The sequence below is a fragment of the Monoraphidium neglectum genome, assembly GCF_000611645.1.
Source record: "Monoraphidium neglectum strain SAG 48.87 unplaced genomic scaffold scaffold00558, whole genome shotgun sequence".
Taxonomy (NCBI): Eukaryota; Viridiplantae; Chlorophyta; class Chlorophyceae; order Sphaeropleales; family Selenastraceae; genus Monoraphidium; species Monoraphidium neglectum.
This window is the reverse complement of record NW_014013070.1, coordinates 6,692-19,439: the sequence shown is the minus strand read 5'-3', so window position 1 is coordinate 19,439 and position 12,748 is coordinate 6,692. Positions and strand designations below refer to the sequence as shown.

General features: G+C 61.2%; 3 protein-coding genes across 3 annotated transcripts in view; 1 reads left to right on the top strand and 2 right to left on the bottom strand.

The window, feature by feature from the left end:
* The window catches only part of MNEG_4142 (hypothetical protein), a gene marked incomplete at both ends in the record, with an annotated part of 5,994 nt that extends 5,516 nt beyond the window's left edge, over positions 1–478 (bottom strand). The window contains one exon of the mRNA XM_014047384.1: positions 347–478. Coding sequence (XP_013902838.1) covers positions 347–478 — 132 coding nt within the window. The remainder of the gene's footprint in view (positions 1–346) is intronic.
* A 5,440-nt stretch (positions 479–5,918) lies between these two features.
* Positions 5,919–8,735, bottom strand: MNEG_4141 (SEC14 cytosolic factor; the record flags this gene model as incomplete). The annotated part of the gene is made up of 7 exons (XM_014047383.1): positions 5,919–6,647; positions 6,850–6,923; positions 7,101–7,139; positions 7,393–7,552; positions 7,788–7,853; positions 8,140–8,292; positions 8,529–8,735. The coding sequence occupies 7 exons, from the start codon at positions 8,733–8,735 to the stop codon at positions 5,919–5,921; spliced, it is 1,428 nt and encodes a 475-aa protein (XP_013902837.1).
* Positions 8,736–10,347: 1,612 nt separating this feature from the next.
* Positions 10,348–12,321, top strand: MNEG_4140 (hypothetical protein; the record flags this gene model as incomplete). Its single annotated transcript, XM_014047382.1, has 7 exons — positions 10,348–10,479; positions 10,601–10,641; positions 10,829–11,000; positions 11,213–11,302; positions 11,485–11,551; positions 11,804–11,956; positions 12,176–12,321. 7 exons carry the CDS (start codon positions 10,348–10,350, stop codon positions 12,319–12,321), a joined length of 801 nt encoding a protein of 266 aa, XP_013902836.1.
* Positions 12,322–12,748: the final 427 nt, after the last annotated feature.

Below are 12,748 nucleotides of genomic sequence, written 5' to 3'. Positions count from 1 at the left end.
GGGCCGGCCTTGGGCGGCGCGCCGCCGCCTGACGAGCCGCTGCCTAGATTGCCAGCCATGCCGGCCCTCAGGGGTCCCGGGGGCCGCACCATCGGTGGCGGCGGCCCTGCCGCTGGCAGTGGCGGCGGCGGCACACGGGGCCGAACCGGCGGCGGCGGCGGCGGCACGCCGGGCGGCGGGATGGGCGGCGGCGGCGGCGCACCGCGGGATGCCAGTGGCGGCGGGGGTACCAGCCCAGTTGCCTGTGTGGGAGGCCCCTGTGAGTCCCTTCCAGGAGGCAGCGGCCTGGCCGGTGGCGGCGCCACTGAATGGCTGGAGGGCACGTGCCGTGGGGGCCCTCCCGCACCCGGCAGTACTCGCGGCCCGGAGCCAGGCGGACCCGCCGCCTGCTGTGGCGGGCGCGTGACCAAGCCCGGCGGGCCTGCAGGTGCGGCTCGCCCTCCAGAGGCCGTTGCATCGGGCCCCGCCGACCGCGCATGCTGCTGGTGTGGCGCTATACCGCTGGGCGGCGGCGCTGCATGTGATGCTGCTGTCTGGTGGTGACTTGTTGCCTGCGACAGCATTTGCGTACAATCGCTTGTGATAAAAAGCGGACAGTCCAGGAAGTTGTGGATCGGCAACCAACGCGGATCACCATCATCACCAAGCAGCCGCATGTTACCTGAGGTGGGCGAATCAACACAGGTGGAGGACGATGGCTACCACCCTCGCCAGAACCATGGCTCAGATCATTCTCCATTATCAGGTTACGAGTGGTCTCGCTGAGCATCCATCCTGGACAAGAAATGGTATCGTACGCACAAATTGATTGCAAGTATAATCACGGGCATCACCTTCGTGGTGAGGCTGGGTTCCGGCAGTTGCGCAGTGACGCCACCGCAGCACACCCGCGTCCTGCTGTAGTGACCGTGCAGCTGTGGAGCCCATCCAGCTTCCCATGCTGTTTTATGCGAGCCTGCACCTAAAGCAACTTGCGGGAAGCATGTTTGTGGGAGGAAGTTGAGGCAGGGGCGCCGACGGATGACGGCAGGCCGTTGACCCCAGCGGAGGGCACAGAGGGCGTGTCTGGGTGCGTGTTTGCATCTAGGCGCATCCTTGGTGGGTAGCGAGCTGCTTGATACTCACAAGAGCTCATTTGGAACGTCGATGCAGCAACCCATGTGGCACCAGGCACGCCAGCAACAGCAGCAGCAGCAGCTGACCCAGTCGCAGGCCGACGGGCTTGAGGTGGCACCCGCAAATGCCGTGGGGACTTGCACGCCGACCTGACTTGCGCTGCCACAGGCACAATAGCAGGAACAGATTCTGCAAATACTCACAGCGGTGATTTCTGTTTACTGGTGACGAACATACCACCTGCTCCTTGGCAAATCAGTGTGACACGGTACATAGGTCAATGCAACAACGTCCCAGTGCTTGGCAACACAGGTGCTTGGCTGGGACCGGCTGATCCTGGAATCCGCTAGCAGCAGGTTAGCCTAGTGGCCTAGCAGTTCACAGCCCGTTTCAACGCTGATGCAATTGACCTGCAGCAGCTGGGCCCGCTAGCAAATACCTGCCAGCTGCGCCCCACCCATTGCAATCCCAAGCAGCGACTACCTGGCAGCTGCCATGCAGCCCTCCGTTATCTTCAGAGCAAGCATGCAGAAACAGGCAAGGACATGGTTTTACTGGACTGAGAAGGCAGAATGAGACCAGCTGCTGAAAGGTTTGTGCGGCAAGGCAAAACATGCGACCGTTGCTTGTCTGAAGGACGTTCACCAGTATAGCATCACCGCAAGCAGGATAGCAGTGGGCAAGCTAATGAAGCCTGCTACACGATCGTCTGGCCGCGTGCGCGGATGGAACCAGGTGCACCCGGCCAGACGCTGCTTGCTGAGGTAGCGGTCTGGGCTCCGCTCCGATGTGTGCTCACTGCGCTGCAGGGCCAACCCCACGCTGGCGTGCACTCCTGATACAACCTAACTCTCATTCCCGCTGATTGGTTCTTTGAAAATGTGTGGTGATTCTATGCACCCAGGCAGAATCTGCCAAGCCCGGCCCAGTGTGTGCACCCTTACCAGACCTTAGATAATAGGGTGTTCTGGTGGAGTTTCTGCGTATCGGCAAAACCTCTTGCCTTTGCGCAGTCTGCAACATCAGTCGCACCTGAGAAGCGAGCACACATACGATACTGAGCAAGATCACTTCCATCCTCACGTACAGACAAGCAACGGGTGTCTTCTGCGCCCTTACAATGAAAAATCTTCTGTTTTGCGTTTAGCAGCCCTGAAATTTCACCCAATGCCAGCTTGAGCCGCGAGGTAAGAGCGCTCGCCAGGTCCGACAAAGCTGGATGGTCCCAGCAGGCCAGCATGACACCGGCGCTTCACCCTGCTTACGCTGCTGGTTGTCATAGCTCTGTGCTGATTATTCCCACCTTATGCAAACCTGGCCACCAGAAAACGATTGGGACAGGTCACTCAGTCGCAGGTTGCACGGGGACCTTCTCGTGCTCCCACCCACCTGCATGAATTCTGGTGTTGGCGAGCGCCAGACAGCATGAGGTTTGCTGATGTGGAAGGGCTCAGGACCTACCTGGAAAGCCTACATGAAGGGTATGGAGATTACGCGGACGCGCTGTGGTCAAATGGCGCGCGGACGACTGACATGTTGGCAAACAACAGTGAGAGGACCCTTGTAGAAGCGGGCGTCAAATACCTACTTCACGCTGGAGATATCAAGGTAAAGGCAGGTGAGGCTGCATTCAACTGCTTGGAACCTTCACTTGGTGCAGCGGTGCACCTGCTGCTGAACGGTCTCGTAGGTGTGGCTAGCATGACAGCAAGGAGCTCCTGCCCTTGGCGCATTCACAGCTTTCGCCCAGTGAGCGCGGCTAGCATGCCGGATGTCCAAGCAACACCAGACCGCTACTGCTGGCCCCCATCCACCCCTCTCTTCCCTCCCCTGAATGTCGTGGCCTAAATCAGCTGCCGGCTTCCTTCACGGTGTCCCTACGGCCCCTCTGGCCAACCACCATTTCCCTGTTCACACAGCAGCATCAGCAGCGGCAGCAGCAGCAGCAGCAGCACCAGCAGCAGGTGAGGCGGACAGGCCGCGTCCATGGTTTGGCTCTGATGTCATGTAGTTGGCCACAGCATGTTTGCTTGTGTGTGTGTGTGTGGGGGGGGGGGGTGGTGGGTGTGTATGTGTCTGTCTGTGCGTGTGTTTGTGTGCACTTGTTGCAGCAAGTGTCACTGCGTGGGGCTCACGTTAGCGCGCGGCCGCCGATGCTTTGGGGGTCCCGGCCGGCGTCGCATCAACTTGTGAGCAACGCCTGTGATTGAGGCCAAGCACATGTTTGCGGCTTAGCCCAGGGGCTGCGCTGCTGGGCGCTCGGTTGCCAGCTGCCCCTGCTCAACCACGGCACGTGGATGCATGTGCGCACTGGGATCGGCGAATCGCGAGTTTGTGAGCGAGGCGTTTAATCTCACCAGAAGCCTCCAAACCCATCACACGTTCCCTTGTGTCCCGCAGTCCCCAGCGAGCCCCCCGCGTGTGTGGGCCGCGTGCACCGCATTGCAACTGGCACCGACCACGTGGCAGTGGACAACGCCGTTGGCAGCTGCGTCTTGGTGCGCCATTCGGATGGGGCCGTAGTCACCACGGAGCACGTATGGGAGGCGGCGACAGAGGATGGCAGCACTGCGTGGGTCGCGCTGGCTGGGCAGGTGCCCCCATTTGAGGTGAAGTTTCTACGCTCTTCGCCCATATCAACCCTGGTGCTGCTGGTGCCCACCTCAAGGTCAGAGCTGCAGCTGCCAAGAGCCATGGCCAGGTGCGGGGTTGGCGGGTCCGCGTGCATGGCATAGCGGTGCATGGTATGATGGTGCATGGCGTGGTGTGCCTTGGGGCTTGTTTGCAAGCAAGCACAAGTTCGGCGGCCCTTGGTATCAGTGCACGCCCCGACGCTATCAAGCCAACGCTGGCTGTTTGCAGACAGCACTGCTGCTCCCCTCCGTGGGAGCCCCCATGTCACGCTGCCAACGTGCCCCCTGTCCGCGTGTGCCACAGGGGAGGAGGCCGTGTTGGGGATGCAGTGCAGCTCTGGGCGTACCCAGAGGGCGTGGACCAGGAGACGCCCTCAGACCCCGAGGGGCAGCCCTGCTGTTTCTCAGGGCGCATCACGTGCATCCGCCTCAACATGAGCCTTGCTGATTACGCAGCGGACGGCAACTGCTGCGGCGGAGCGGTGCTGGGTGGCCCCCAATTCTCGGAGCTTTTTGGTGCGGGGGACCTGAGGAGCCAGGACATGGTGACTGCAGGGGCTGCGTACCTTGCGTTCTGGCCCCGCGAACTCATCCAGGGGCTGCCACGGCCAGGCTGTTGTTTCGCATGACTCTTAAGGTTTGAATGATATCACAAGGGCGTCGTGAAACCTGCAGTGCGGCTGGGTCTTGCCCTTGCAAACGGCAGGCCCTGCACACCGCGTGCTGCTGCAGGTGTGCACCTGGGCAGAATCATCCCTCAGGAGCACCTCTCAGACTGGCCTGAAGCGAAAGAGCAGCTGCAGCACAAGGCGGAGGCGCCGGTTTTTGTGGACAGCGGGGGGGTGACAATCCTGCTCGTTGCTGACCATGTCACTGCAGGGGAACGCCTGGTGCAGCGCGAGCGCATCAGGCGACGCAATCAGCGCATAGCTGCCCTGCGGCGCCAATGGCGGAGAACCGTGCTTGGCACCATTCTGTGGCCAATCGTATCCTATTTTGGCTGGGTTACTGTCGAGTGAAATCCTCTGTGCCTGGCGGTTGGATGCAATGCAACCAGCAAGGCAAGTCGTGCATTTGATTGGGCGGCATGCCAGCAGTCTCAGTCTAATCAGCAAACAGAGTTCATTGCTAGGGTCTGTGTGGCATGGATGTGACATGTTGATGTCACGTGATGGCAGCTTTCAGCACCGATGGACAGCATTTGTAAAAAGTTGGCGGTGGCGCTGAGGTTGCAACAGCGATGCGGCTGTCGGGAATGGCTCACACACAGCTAATGTGCCGGTCACAGCGTAACATCACACCATCCCCCTCTTTGGCCAAGCAGCATCTCCAGTGACCGCTGTGTTTGTGGCTGCCAAATGCTGTTGTGATATGATGTGAGGGCGCAGCTACTGTATTAACGAAATCGCAAGGCTTGGCGGCCGTGGCGGTGATGCGACTGCGCTTTTCCTGTTGCGCAGCTGTCACCAGACGGCGCGCAGCTCACCTAGGATGATCCTAGGGGTCGGCCGGCCGGGACGCCTGCCTGCACGCCTTGCCCCCCCCCCCCTCGACCCCTCCCACCCGGGCCTGGGGCGGCATACCCTTCGCACACCCGCCCTGTGCTGCAGTACGATACACAGCACGTATCTGAATCCACGCACAATGTACCAAGATACCTCTGGAAGGGACAGGGCGATTACAATTGCAAGGCATATACACAGGTTTGCGTGCGGCAACATGCGCGCCAAACACCTTGTGCCGTTGGCATCACGCAAGCTGAAGGTCAAAGCCAGCGGTTTGCTTGCCTAGGCAAGTCGGTCAGCATTGGTCAGCGTTGAGTTCGTTTCAGCTGGGACGGCTCAGGGGCACCCCAGTTGTTGGCGCTGCTGCGTCACACATACATGTGCCCAACGTGCACAGCCGTGGTTGGAAGTACGTCGGCGCAGCTGCCAACACAAACTGTCTGTGGTGATGTCATGGATGCCATCATTATGCTGATGTGTCACCTCACCTGCCAGAAACAAGCCCCGCTGTAGAGCTAATCGAGCCAGTCACAAGAAACGGCACGCCCAGGCAACACCCTGCACACCGCATGCGGCGAATGATGTGCGCCGAAGACGCACAGGACGAAGCTAGCCTCTCGTGCGCCGGTGGCCCAGGTTTGCAAGCGCTGCTGCAGTTCACAGGTCAAACCGCCACGCCGCGCTTTGACTTCAGTCGCCAGAAGCTGCCCGAGGGGCGGGAGGCCCAGATCTTCGCCTTTGCCGTCAACTCCATGGCCGCCTCGCCGCCGGCTGCCAGGCCGCCCGCCTCCCCGCCGCACCGCTGCAGGCCTTCCTCCTCCCCGTCACCGCCGCCGCCGCTGGCGGCAGGGGCCGGCCAGTCTGAGCCCGCGCTGGGCTCCTCGCGGATGGTCTCCTCCATCAGGGAGCGGCGCGCACACGCCACACTGCAGCCGCCGCCGCCGCCGCCAGCGACTGGGCTGCAATCTAAGCACCCGCCGCCGCCACCGTGCTGTGCGATGAGCAGGCCGAGCCCGGCCGGGGCTGCCACGCCTGCGGCTGTGCCGCCTGTGCTAGAGGTGCGGCTGGACCTGCGGCTGCTCTGCGCGCTGAGGGCCGACGCAAAAGTTGTCGCCGCCGACCCCGCCTCGCTCGCGCCCGCGCTCGACGCCGGCCGCTGCGGCGCCCCGCCGACGCCGCCGGCCGCCACGCGCTCCGCGCACAGCGCCGAGAGCTGGAGCAGCTCCCGCGGCTCGGCGGACGCGGCGCGGCTGGCGGCGCGGCTGAACAGAGTTCCCTCCCAGGGGCCCTCATCTTCCATCTCGTTGGCGGCTGACTCGCCGCCAAAGCGCGCGGGCAGGTTCTCCGCTGGTATGAGGGCCACCAGTTCGGACTGGTAGCTGCTGCCCAGGACCTGGGTCGTGGGCGTTGATTAGGACCAGTTGGCATGGACAGCCGCTGCTGGTGTATATTCTGTTGGCAAAGCATCACATAGACCATGCTTGCCTCGTGGCAGCCAGCACTCGCGCTGGCACGGGAACTTTGCACATCATAGGGAGGGAGTGACTAGATACACCACCCGGACACTTTTTTGTGGAAGACGGGTGATGGCTCACCTTGATCTTGCCCAGTGTCCTCTCGTCCAGAAACGGCTTGATGCACGCCCAGATGGATCGGAACAGCAGGGGCGCTGTAGAGGGCAAGGGCCCCACACAGTGCACGAGGGTGGCACGTCATTGTTGTGGTGTGAAAGCATCTAGAACACATCAATTTGCTTGCGCATTGCTGCACAAAAAGGTATGCAGATGGTGGGACGGTGAGTGAGAAGGGAGCATGTGCAGGCGCTGTGTCACGTAATGTTGCTCACCGTTGATGAGAAACATCACACCCAAGTGCTCCGGGAACACTGCATGATGCATGCGTGGGAGTGTTGCTGTTTGTTCACAATGTGATTTCAAACAATGGCCAGACTACTGCCAGATATTACGCTCGCCGTCCTTGGCAAGCATCATCAAGCCCGATGTAGAAGCGGCTCACAACTACCCGCCCTTCCCGGATCAAAGCAGTTGTCGTGCAGGCTGCCTGCAGATGCAAGATGCCCTGCCTCCCTGCCGGCCGCACCCTCCGCGACCGCCTTCCCGCCTGCCGCAGCTACCCACCGTCCTGGTCAAGTCGTGAGATCTCTGCCAGGAAATCCTTCGCTGCGGCAAACTGGGCGAGGGAAAAGCCCTCCAAGTCAAGCACCACCACGACCCCCAGGATGGTGCGCCCCGCGCATACGCTGCACTGCGGCAGCTTCTCGCGCCGGAACGACTCGGCCTGCGGACGGGCGCGTTGCGCGGGCACGCCAGTGAGAATGAAGCCGGTTAACTCGGCGCTGCGGCCCGTTTCCGACGTATGCACACAATTACGCCTGCTGCACCTCACCATCCACCTTGCAAACAAACAAAAGGACGCGGTGGTTGGCCTGCCCATTTGCTTCACCGCTAACACGCTGGCTTGGAAAGACCAGGGCCCCACCCCCAGCTGCAGCCGCGCCACTGGCACTCCCCACCAGCAGGATGTGGTAGTTTAGGAACCGCTCCCGCGTCGTGACACTCATCACCTTGGCCACGTCCACCTGCCACCGACAGGGGAATAATAAAGAAGAGAGGTGGGTGGTCTCCGGCGCTCCTCGCACCCAACACATATTATGCAGCCGGGGCGCAACAGCCCGTAGGAGCGAGCGCTATGCATCTGCCCCACGGCGCTGGGGTCGCCCATGCTTGAATTTCCTGTTGAATTTGAACCGCAAGTGCTCCGGCTGCTGCCACATGCAAGACGGCTGAAAGCAATGCACGCCGAGCTGCCACCTCACTCCACTGCCAGCCCTTGACACCAACCCTGCGAATTCCAGGCCCTCGCACCTGCCCCAGCAGCTCGTAGTAGACGGGCCGCCCGAATTTGTCAGTCTTGTGATAGAAGTGCGGGTACATGGTGCGCACGATGGCGCGCTCGCCAAACCTAAACGACCGCATCATCTCGTCCACGCCCTTGGCTTTGCGCCACTCCGCCATGGCCTGCAAGTGCGCAGGCACAAGCACAGGCACTGCTTGAGATCCAGGGCGCTGTGAGAGGCGCTTGAATGCCTCAGCACTGAAACATGATTGTGGCCACTATGTGCAAGCTGCGCCTGGCGGGCAGCTGCGAGGGATCGCCAACCAATGGCGCAGGTCTTCCGCGGCTGCTCTCTGGTGTGCATGCACTGCCATTCACGCCCCTTGCGTAGGGCACCCCTGACTGCACACACAATCACCTGGTACATTTTGGCTGCCCTCTCTACGCTCCAGCCGCGCGCCTTGAGGAACCGGAGCAGCGACGGGTCGTCGTCGACGGTCGGGGCCAGGCAGCCGCGCGTCTGCAGCTCCGAGCGCAGCTGCGCAAGCGCCTGCTGGTGCTCCTTCGACAGGTGCGGGGCCGCATACCAGAAGGCCTCCGCCTCTGACTGGGAGAAAGGCACCATCCCGGGGCGCCTGACGCGCACGCTGTGCTTGCCGTGCGCCGCGTGCGTCTACGCTATTTCGCTGGGTGCCAAAAGAGCGCGCCAGCGGCACGCAGCGCCACTCCGTTGCGAGCTGTTTGAGGCGGCTGCGAATCGAGTGTGCAATTACTATTTTGTTCCAGGAGATACGACTAACTAACTAGGGGCTTCGCGGCGCACTGCGGAAAGCAGGGCTCTGCTTGCGAAGTCGCTCATAACTATGCCTATTATCATAATCTGACACTGATCATCACACTTCAGTGTGTTCACTCTGTAGGACCTCAATGAATTCCACTTCGATGTGCCGGTAGCTCGGCGGATGTTGTCTCAAAACCTCCCTTCGATTGCAAAGCAGGGGCCGCGATTGATAGAGAAACACAGTAATTTACATGTGTCTGGGAAACATATGCACTCCCCTTTCGTGGACACCTCCCCATGCAGCCACATAGTAGTAGCTGCGTCAGCTCAGCTGAGATCGAGCTCAGCTGCGCACGAAACCGCGGCGGCGCCGCCATCCCCTCAATAAACCTGCGGATTTGCAGAATGTGCTGAATGAGGGCACTTGCATTTGCGCACCAACAAGCAAGTGTGCCATGCTGGTGATCATTGACTGGTGCGCCACCCGTGTGTTCCAGTCTGGGAACGGTTGGACGATTGGAAGCAGTGCTGCAGCATTCAGTTTTTGTCTTTGTCTTGTGCCAAGATTGTTTGTGGACATCGACCCCATGCTGCTGCTTATGAAACAGCAATACGCGCAACCAAACTGTGCGAAGAACAGCACCTGCTCTACCCCGGCCAGCCATACACCTTACCTTGTGCCCAATTGCAATGCCATCCCGGGTGTATGATTTGAAGCAGCCTGGTGTCACTGGTGGGACAGCAAACGGGAGCATTCAACATGGCCTTGCCCTAAGAGCAGCAGCGATCGGACATTGGTTGCTGGGCTCGGCCTGTACGTCAGGGGCTATTGGAGGAAGTTCACATATCTAGTGGAAACATGCAGTGGACGCCTGAGATGCTGCATTGAATACATCAAGATGGGCAAGTTGGCCATGTTTAGATTACACGGCGATCACGCGGCGCTGGTTGACAGCCTGGCTCAGAAACAGCACGTTTGGGCGACAGTGTCCTGTAGGTGGCGCAATTATACGTTGGTACCGCCAATATCTGTGTCAAAAGCGGACAACTGACATTTTGCTTGATGTCTGCAAGCGTAGCGCCACATCAGCAGCAGACCGTGCTGGTGGGTGTGACGATGTGCCGTGTGCTGTGGAGTGCAGGCCAGTAGGGAAGAGCCCCGATCCGGCCGATAGGCGCCACAATACTTACGTCGTGAATTGCCAGTTGATAACACTCATGGCTTTCATTCGGGAAGACCCATGCGAGCCCTGGCTGTGTGAAAATGATGTGGTGGGTTTGAAATGTGCGTGGGCCATTCCACCTCATCAGGTGGCACGCCGGTTCCATTGCATTCGTTTCCTAATCATCACGCGTTTCAAAGCTAATTTTCAGCACGCATTTCGTCTACAAGTGATCTGGGCACTCCACGGCGTACAAGAGTTTTTTCATCAAAACAAGGTCGTACATAGAAAATATGGATGAGAATCCACAGGACATGGAGGGGGTGCAGCAGCAGCAACAGAACGAGGAGCAGCAGGCCAAGCCGGAAAGGGTCAGCCCGTTCACGTTCCAGCCGGCGCTCGTCATTGGAGATATGGTCAATGTGGTGCGTATGTTTACGGGAGGCCGCAGAAGGGCCTCTGCCTTCGCGCCGCCCCCCGTCCGCAACGCGCGTCGGTGTTGTGCAGCAGAACACATTCCTGAGGATGCCACAAACCTGCATGCAGGCACTGGAAACCTGCGCAGATGCCTTCGACCGGTTTGAGGAGTGAGTGCACTCAGCACAGCGTGTTTGTTGATGGGGCGCCGCGCGTGTGCAACCAGGTAGCAGTGTCGGCCTGCAATGCCATCTTGCAGAACAGTGGCGCCGTGAACATTTGCCTGCTGTGCGCATGAACGTGCCCGTCTGCCGCTTGAAAAGCAGCTGAAGTGCACACCACTACTGTATCATGCAGGGCCGTTGCGGGCGCAGCAGAGATCCGGCCGGAGCACCGACGAGCACTGCTGCAGGGGATTGGCGTGCTGTACGAGTGCGCCTCTGGCAGCCTCAACCAGGCGGCCACTAACTTTGAGCGCCTGGCACAGGCCACGATCCTGCGGGTGCCGCCAGAGCTGTATTTGGAGCAGGTGCGCTGGCCCCTGAAGCTGGCAGGCAGGTGCACAGCAGCAGCGACAGCAGCAGCAGCGGCAACAGTAGCAGCTGCAACAGCAGCCGCTCCCTCTGATGACCTGCATGCACAGGCAAGCGAGCAGTCTGGTTCGAATGCAGCAACCCTGCCGCACCGCTGACCTTCCGCGCCTTTGCTGCGCCCCCCGCGTGCGGCAACGGGAAACCCCAGGAGGCGGCGGCCCCACTGGTTGAGGTGTCTCCTGAGGAAGAGGCGCAGCTTGATGCTGAGCTGGCGGACATGCGGCGGCAGATTGGGGAGGTACGGGCGAACCACGCGCGCCAGGGTCGAGCAGGGCGCCACCCCCCGGCTACATAGGGTAGCGAGACGCGGGGCGGCCTCAAAGTGCGAGTTGCAAGGTATCTGGCTGTGCGCATGTGGCCGTGGGTGATCTGCCAAGGGGACGACCCACTGCGCCGGCGGCCCGTGCATACGATGCGCAGGCCAAGCAGGACTGCCGGGGTCTCAGGCAGCAGCTGAAGGAGATCAACCGTGACCTGGCTTTGGCAGGTGGGTGGCGCGCGGCGGCAGGTCCATGCATTGCTGCGTTGGCATTTTTCCAATCGGCTGGTGGTGCGCAGTTGTTTCTGCTCAATGCTGCAAGCTCAGGAGATGCTCGCTTACACAACACACACCTTCCTGTCGTGTTGCTTGACGGCCTTAGCCAAGTCAGCACGTCAGTCATGTCTTTACTGTCTATGAAGCGGCCACCGACCTGCCTGTAATCCCGCACACGCCCTTGCCGCCCCGCCCCTGCCATAGGTGACCCGTCCGCCTTCGACCCGCTCTCGGGCGCGCTGGCGACGCAGAGGGCGGCGCTGCTGGAGGACGCCGCGTCCATCGGCGGCGCGCTGCAGCGGCTGGGGCCGATGCTGGCCCGCGCCAAAGGGGCGCTGGCGGCCAGGGAGGGGCCAGGTGGGTGGACTTGGACTGACTTGTGGCGGTGGCCACACAATCTGTTCCAGTTGGACGAGCGCGGCCCCTGACCGGGCTGAGTTGGCGAATGGCCCTCTGCTTGCGAAGCTTCCCAGACTGTGTGGTGATGTCGATGTCGCTCGAGTGACACCTGCGGATTGTGACACAGTCCCTGGGGCATTTAATCAGCTCGCCCCCGCTGCCGCGAACCACCCCCAGGGTCGAGCCTCTGCGCCAAGGCGCCCAACGCTGCGGAAGCGGCCGCGGGCGCGCAACGGCGCATGGCTGCCGCGCAGCAGGACACGGGGGCGTCCCTCGACCAGCTGGAGGCGCTGCAGCAGTCCCTGACAGGCACGACGCAGTAGCGGCGCGGCGGCAGTATGGCGGGGCGCAACAGAGCAGCCGCGGCTGCGGGAACACGGCGAGCATGCAGTGTGTGCGGGGGCCTGCCGTTGCCTAGGACAGGAGCAGCGGCGGGCTGCCCACGCCCTGCTGCCAGGCCATGATGCCGCGCCGTCCTCATGACGAGATGACGTAACCGTGTTGGCTGGAGCACGGTGACCCCATGACAGGCTGGGCTGCTCCACAATTGTACTGAGGTGTGATTTCATAATGACGAGGCGGGCCGCATGGGTTGCCTGAGCCGCAGCTGTTGGCCAACCCATGAGGCATGAGGCGAGCTCAACACCATTCTGGGGGTTTTTATACCCTGAGTCCGCGGCTGCTGGTGCGCCGCGCACGGTTTAGGCAAGGTGTAACATGCGGAGTTTGTTGATTAATCAAGCGGCAGGG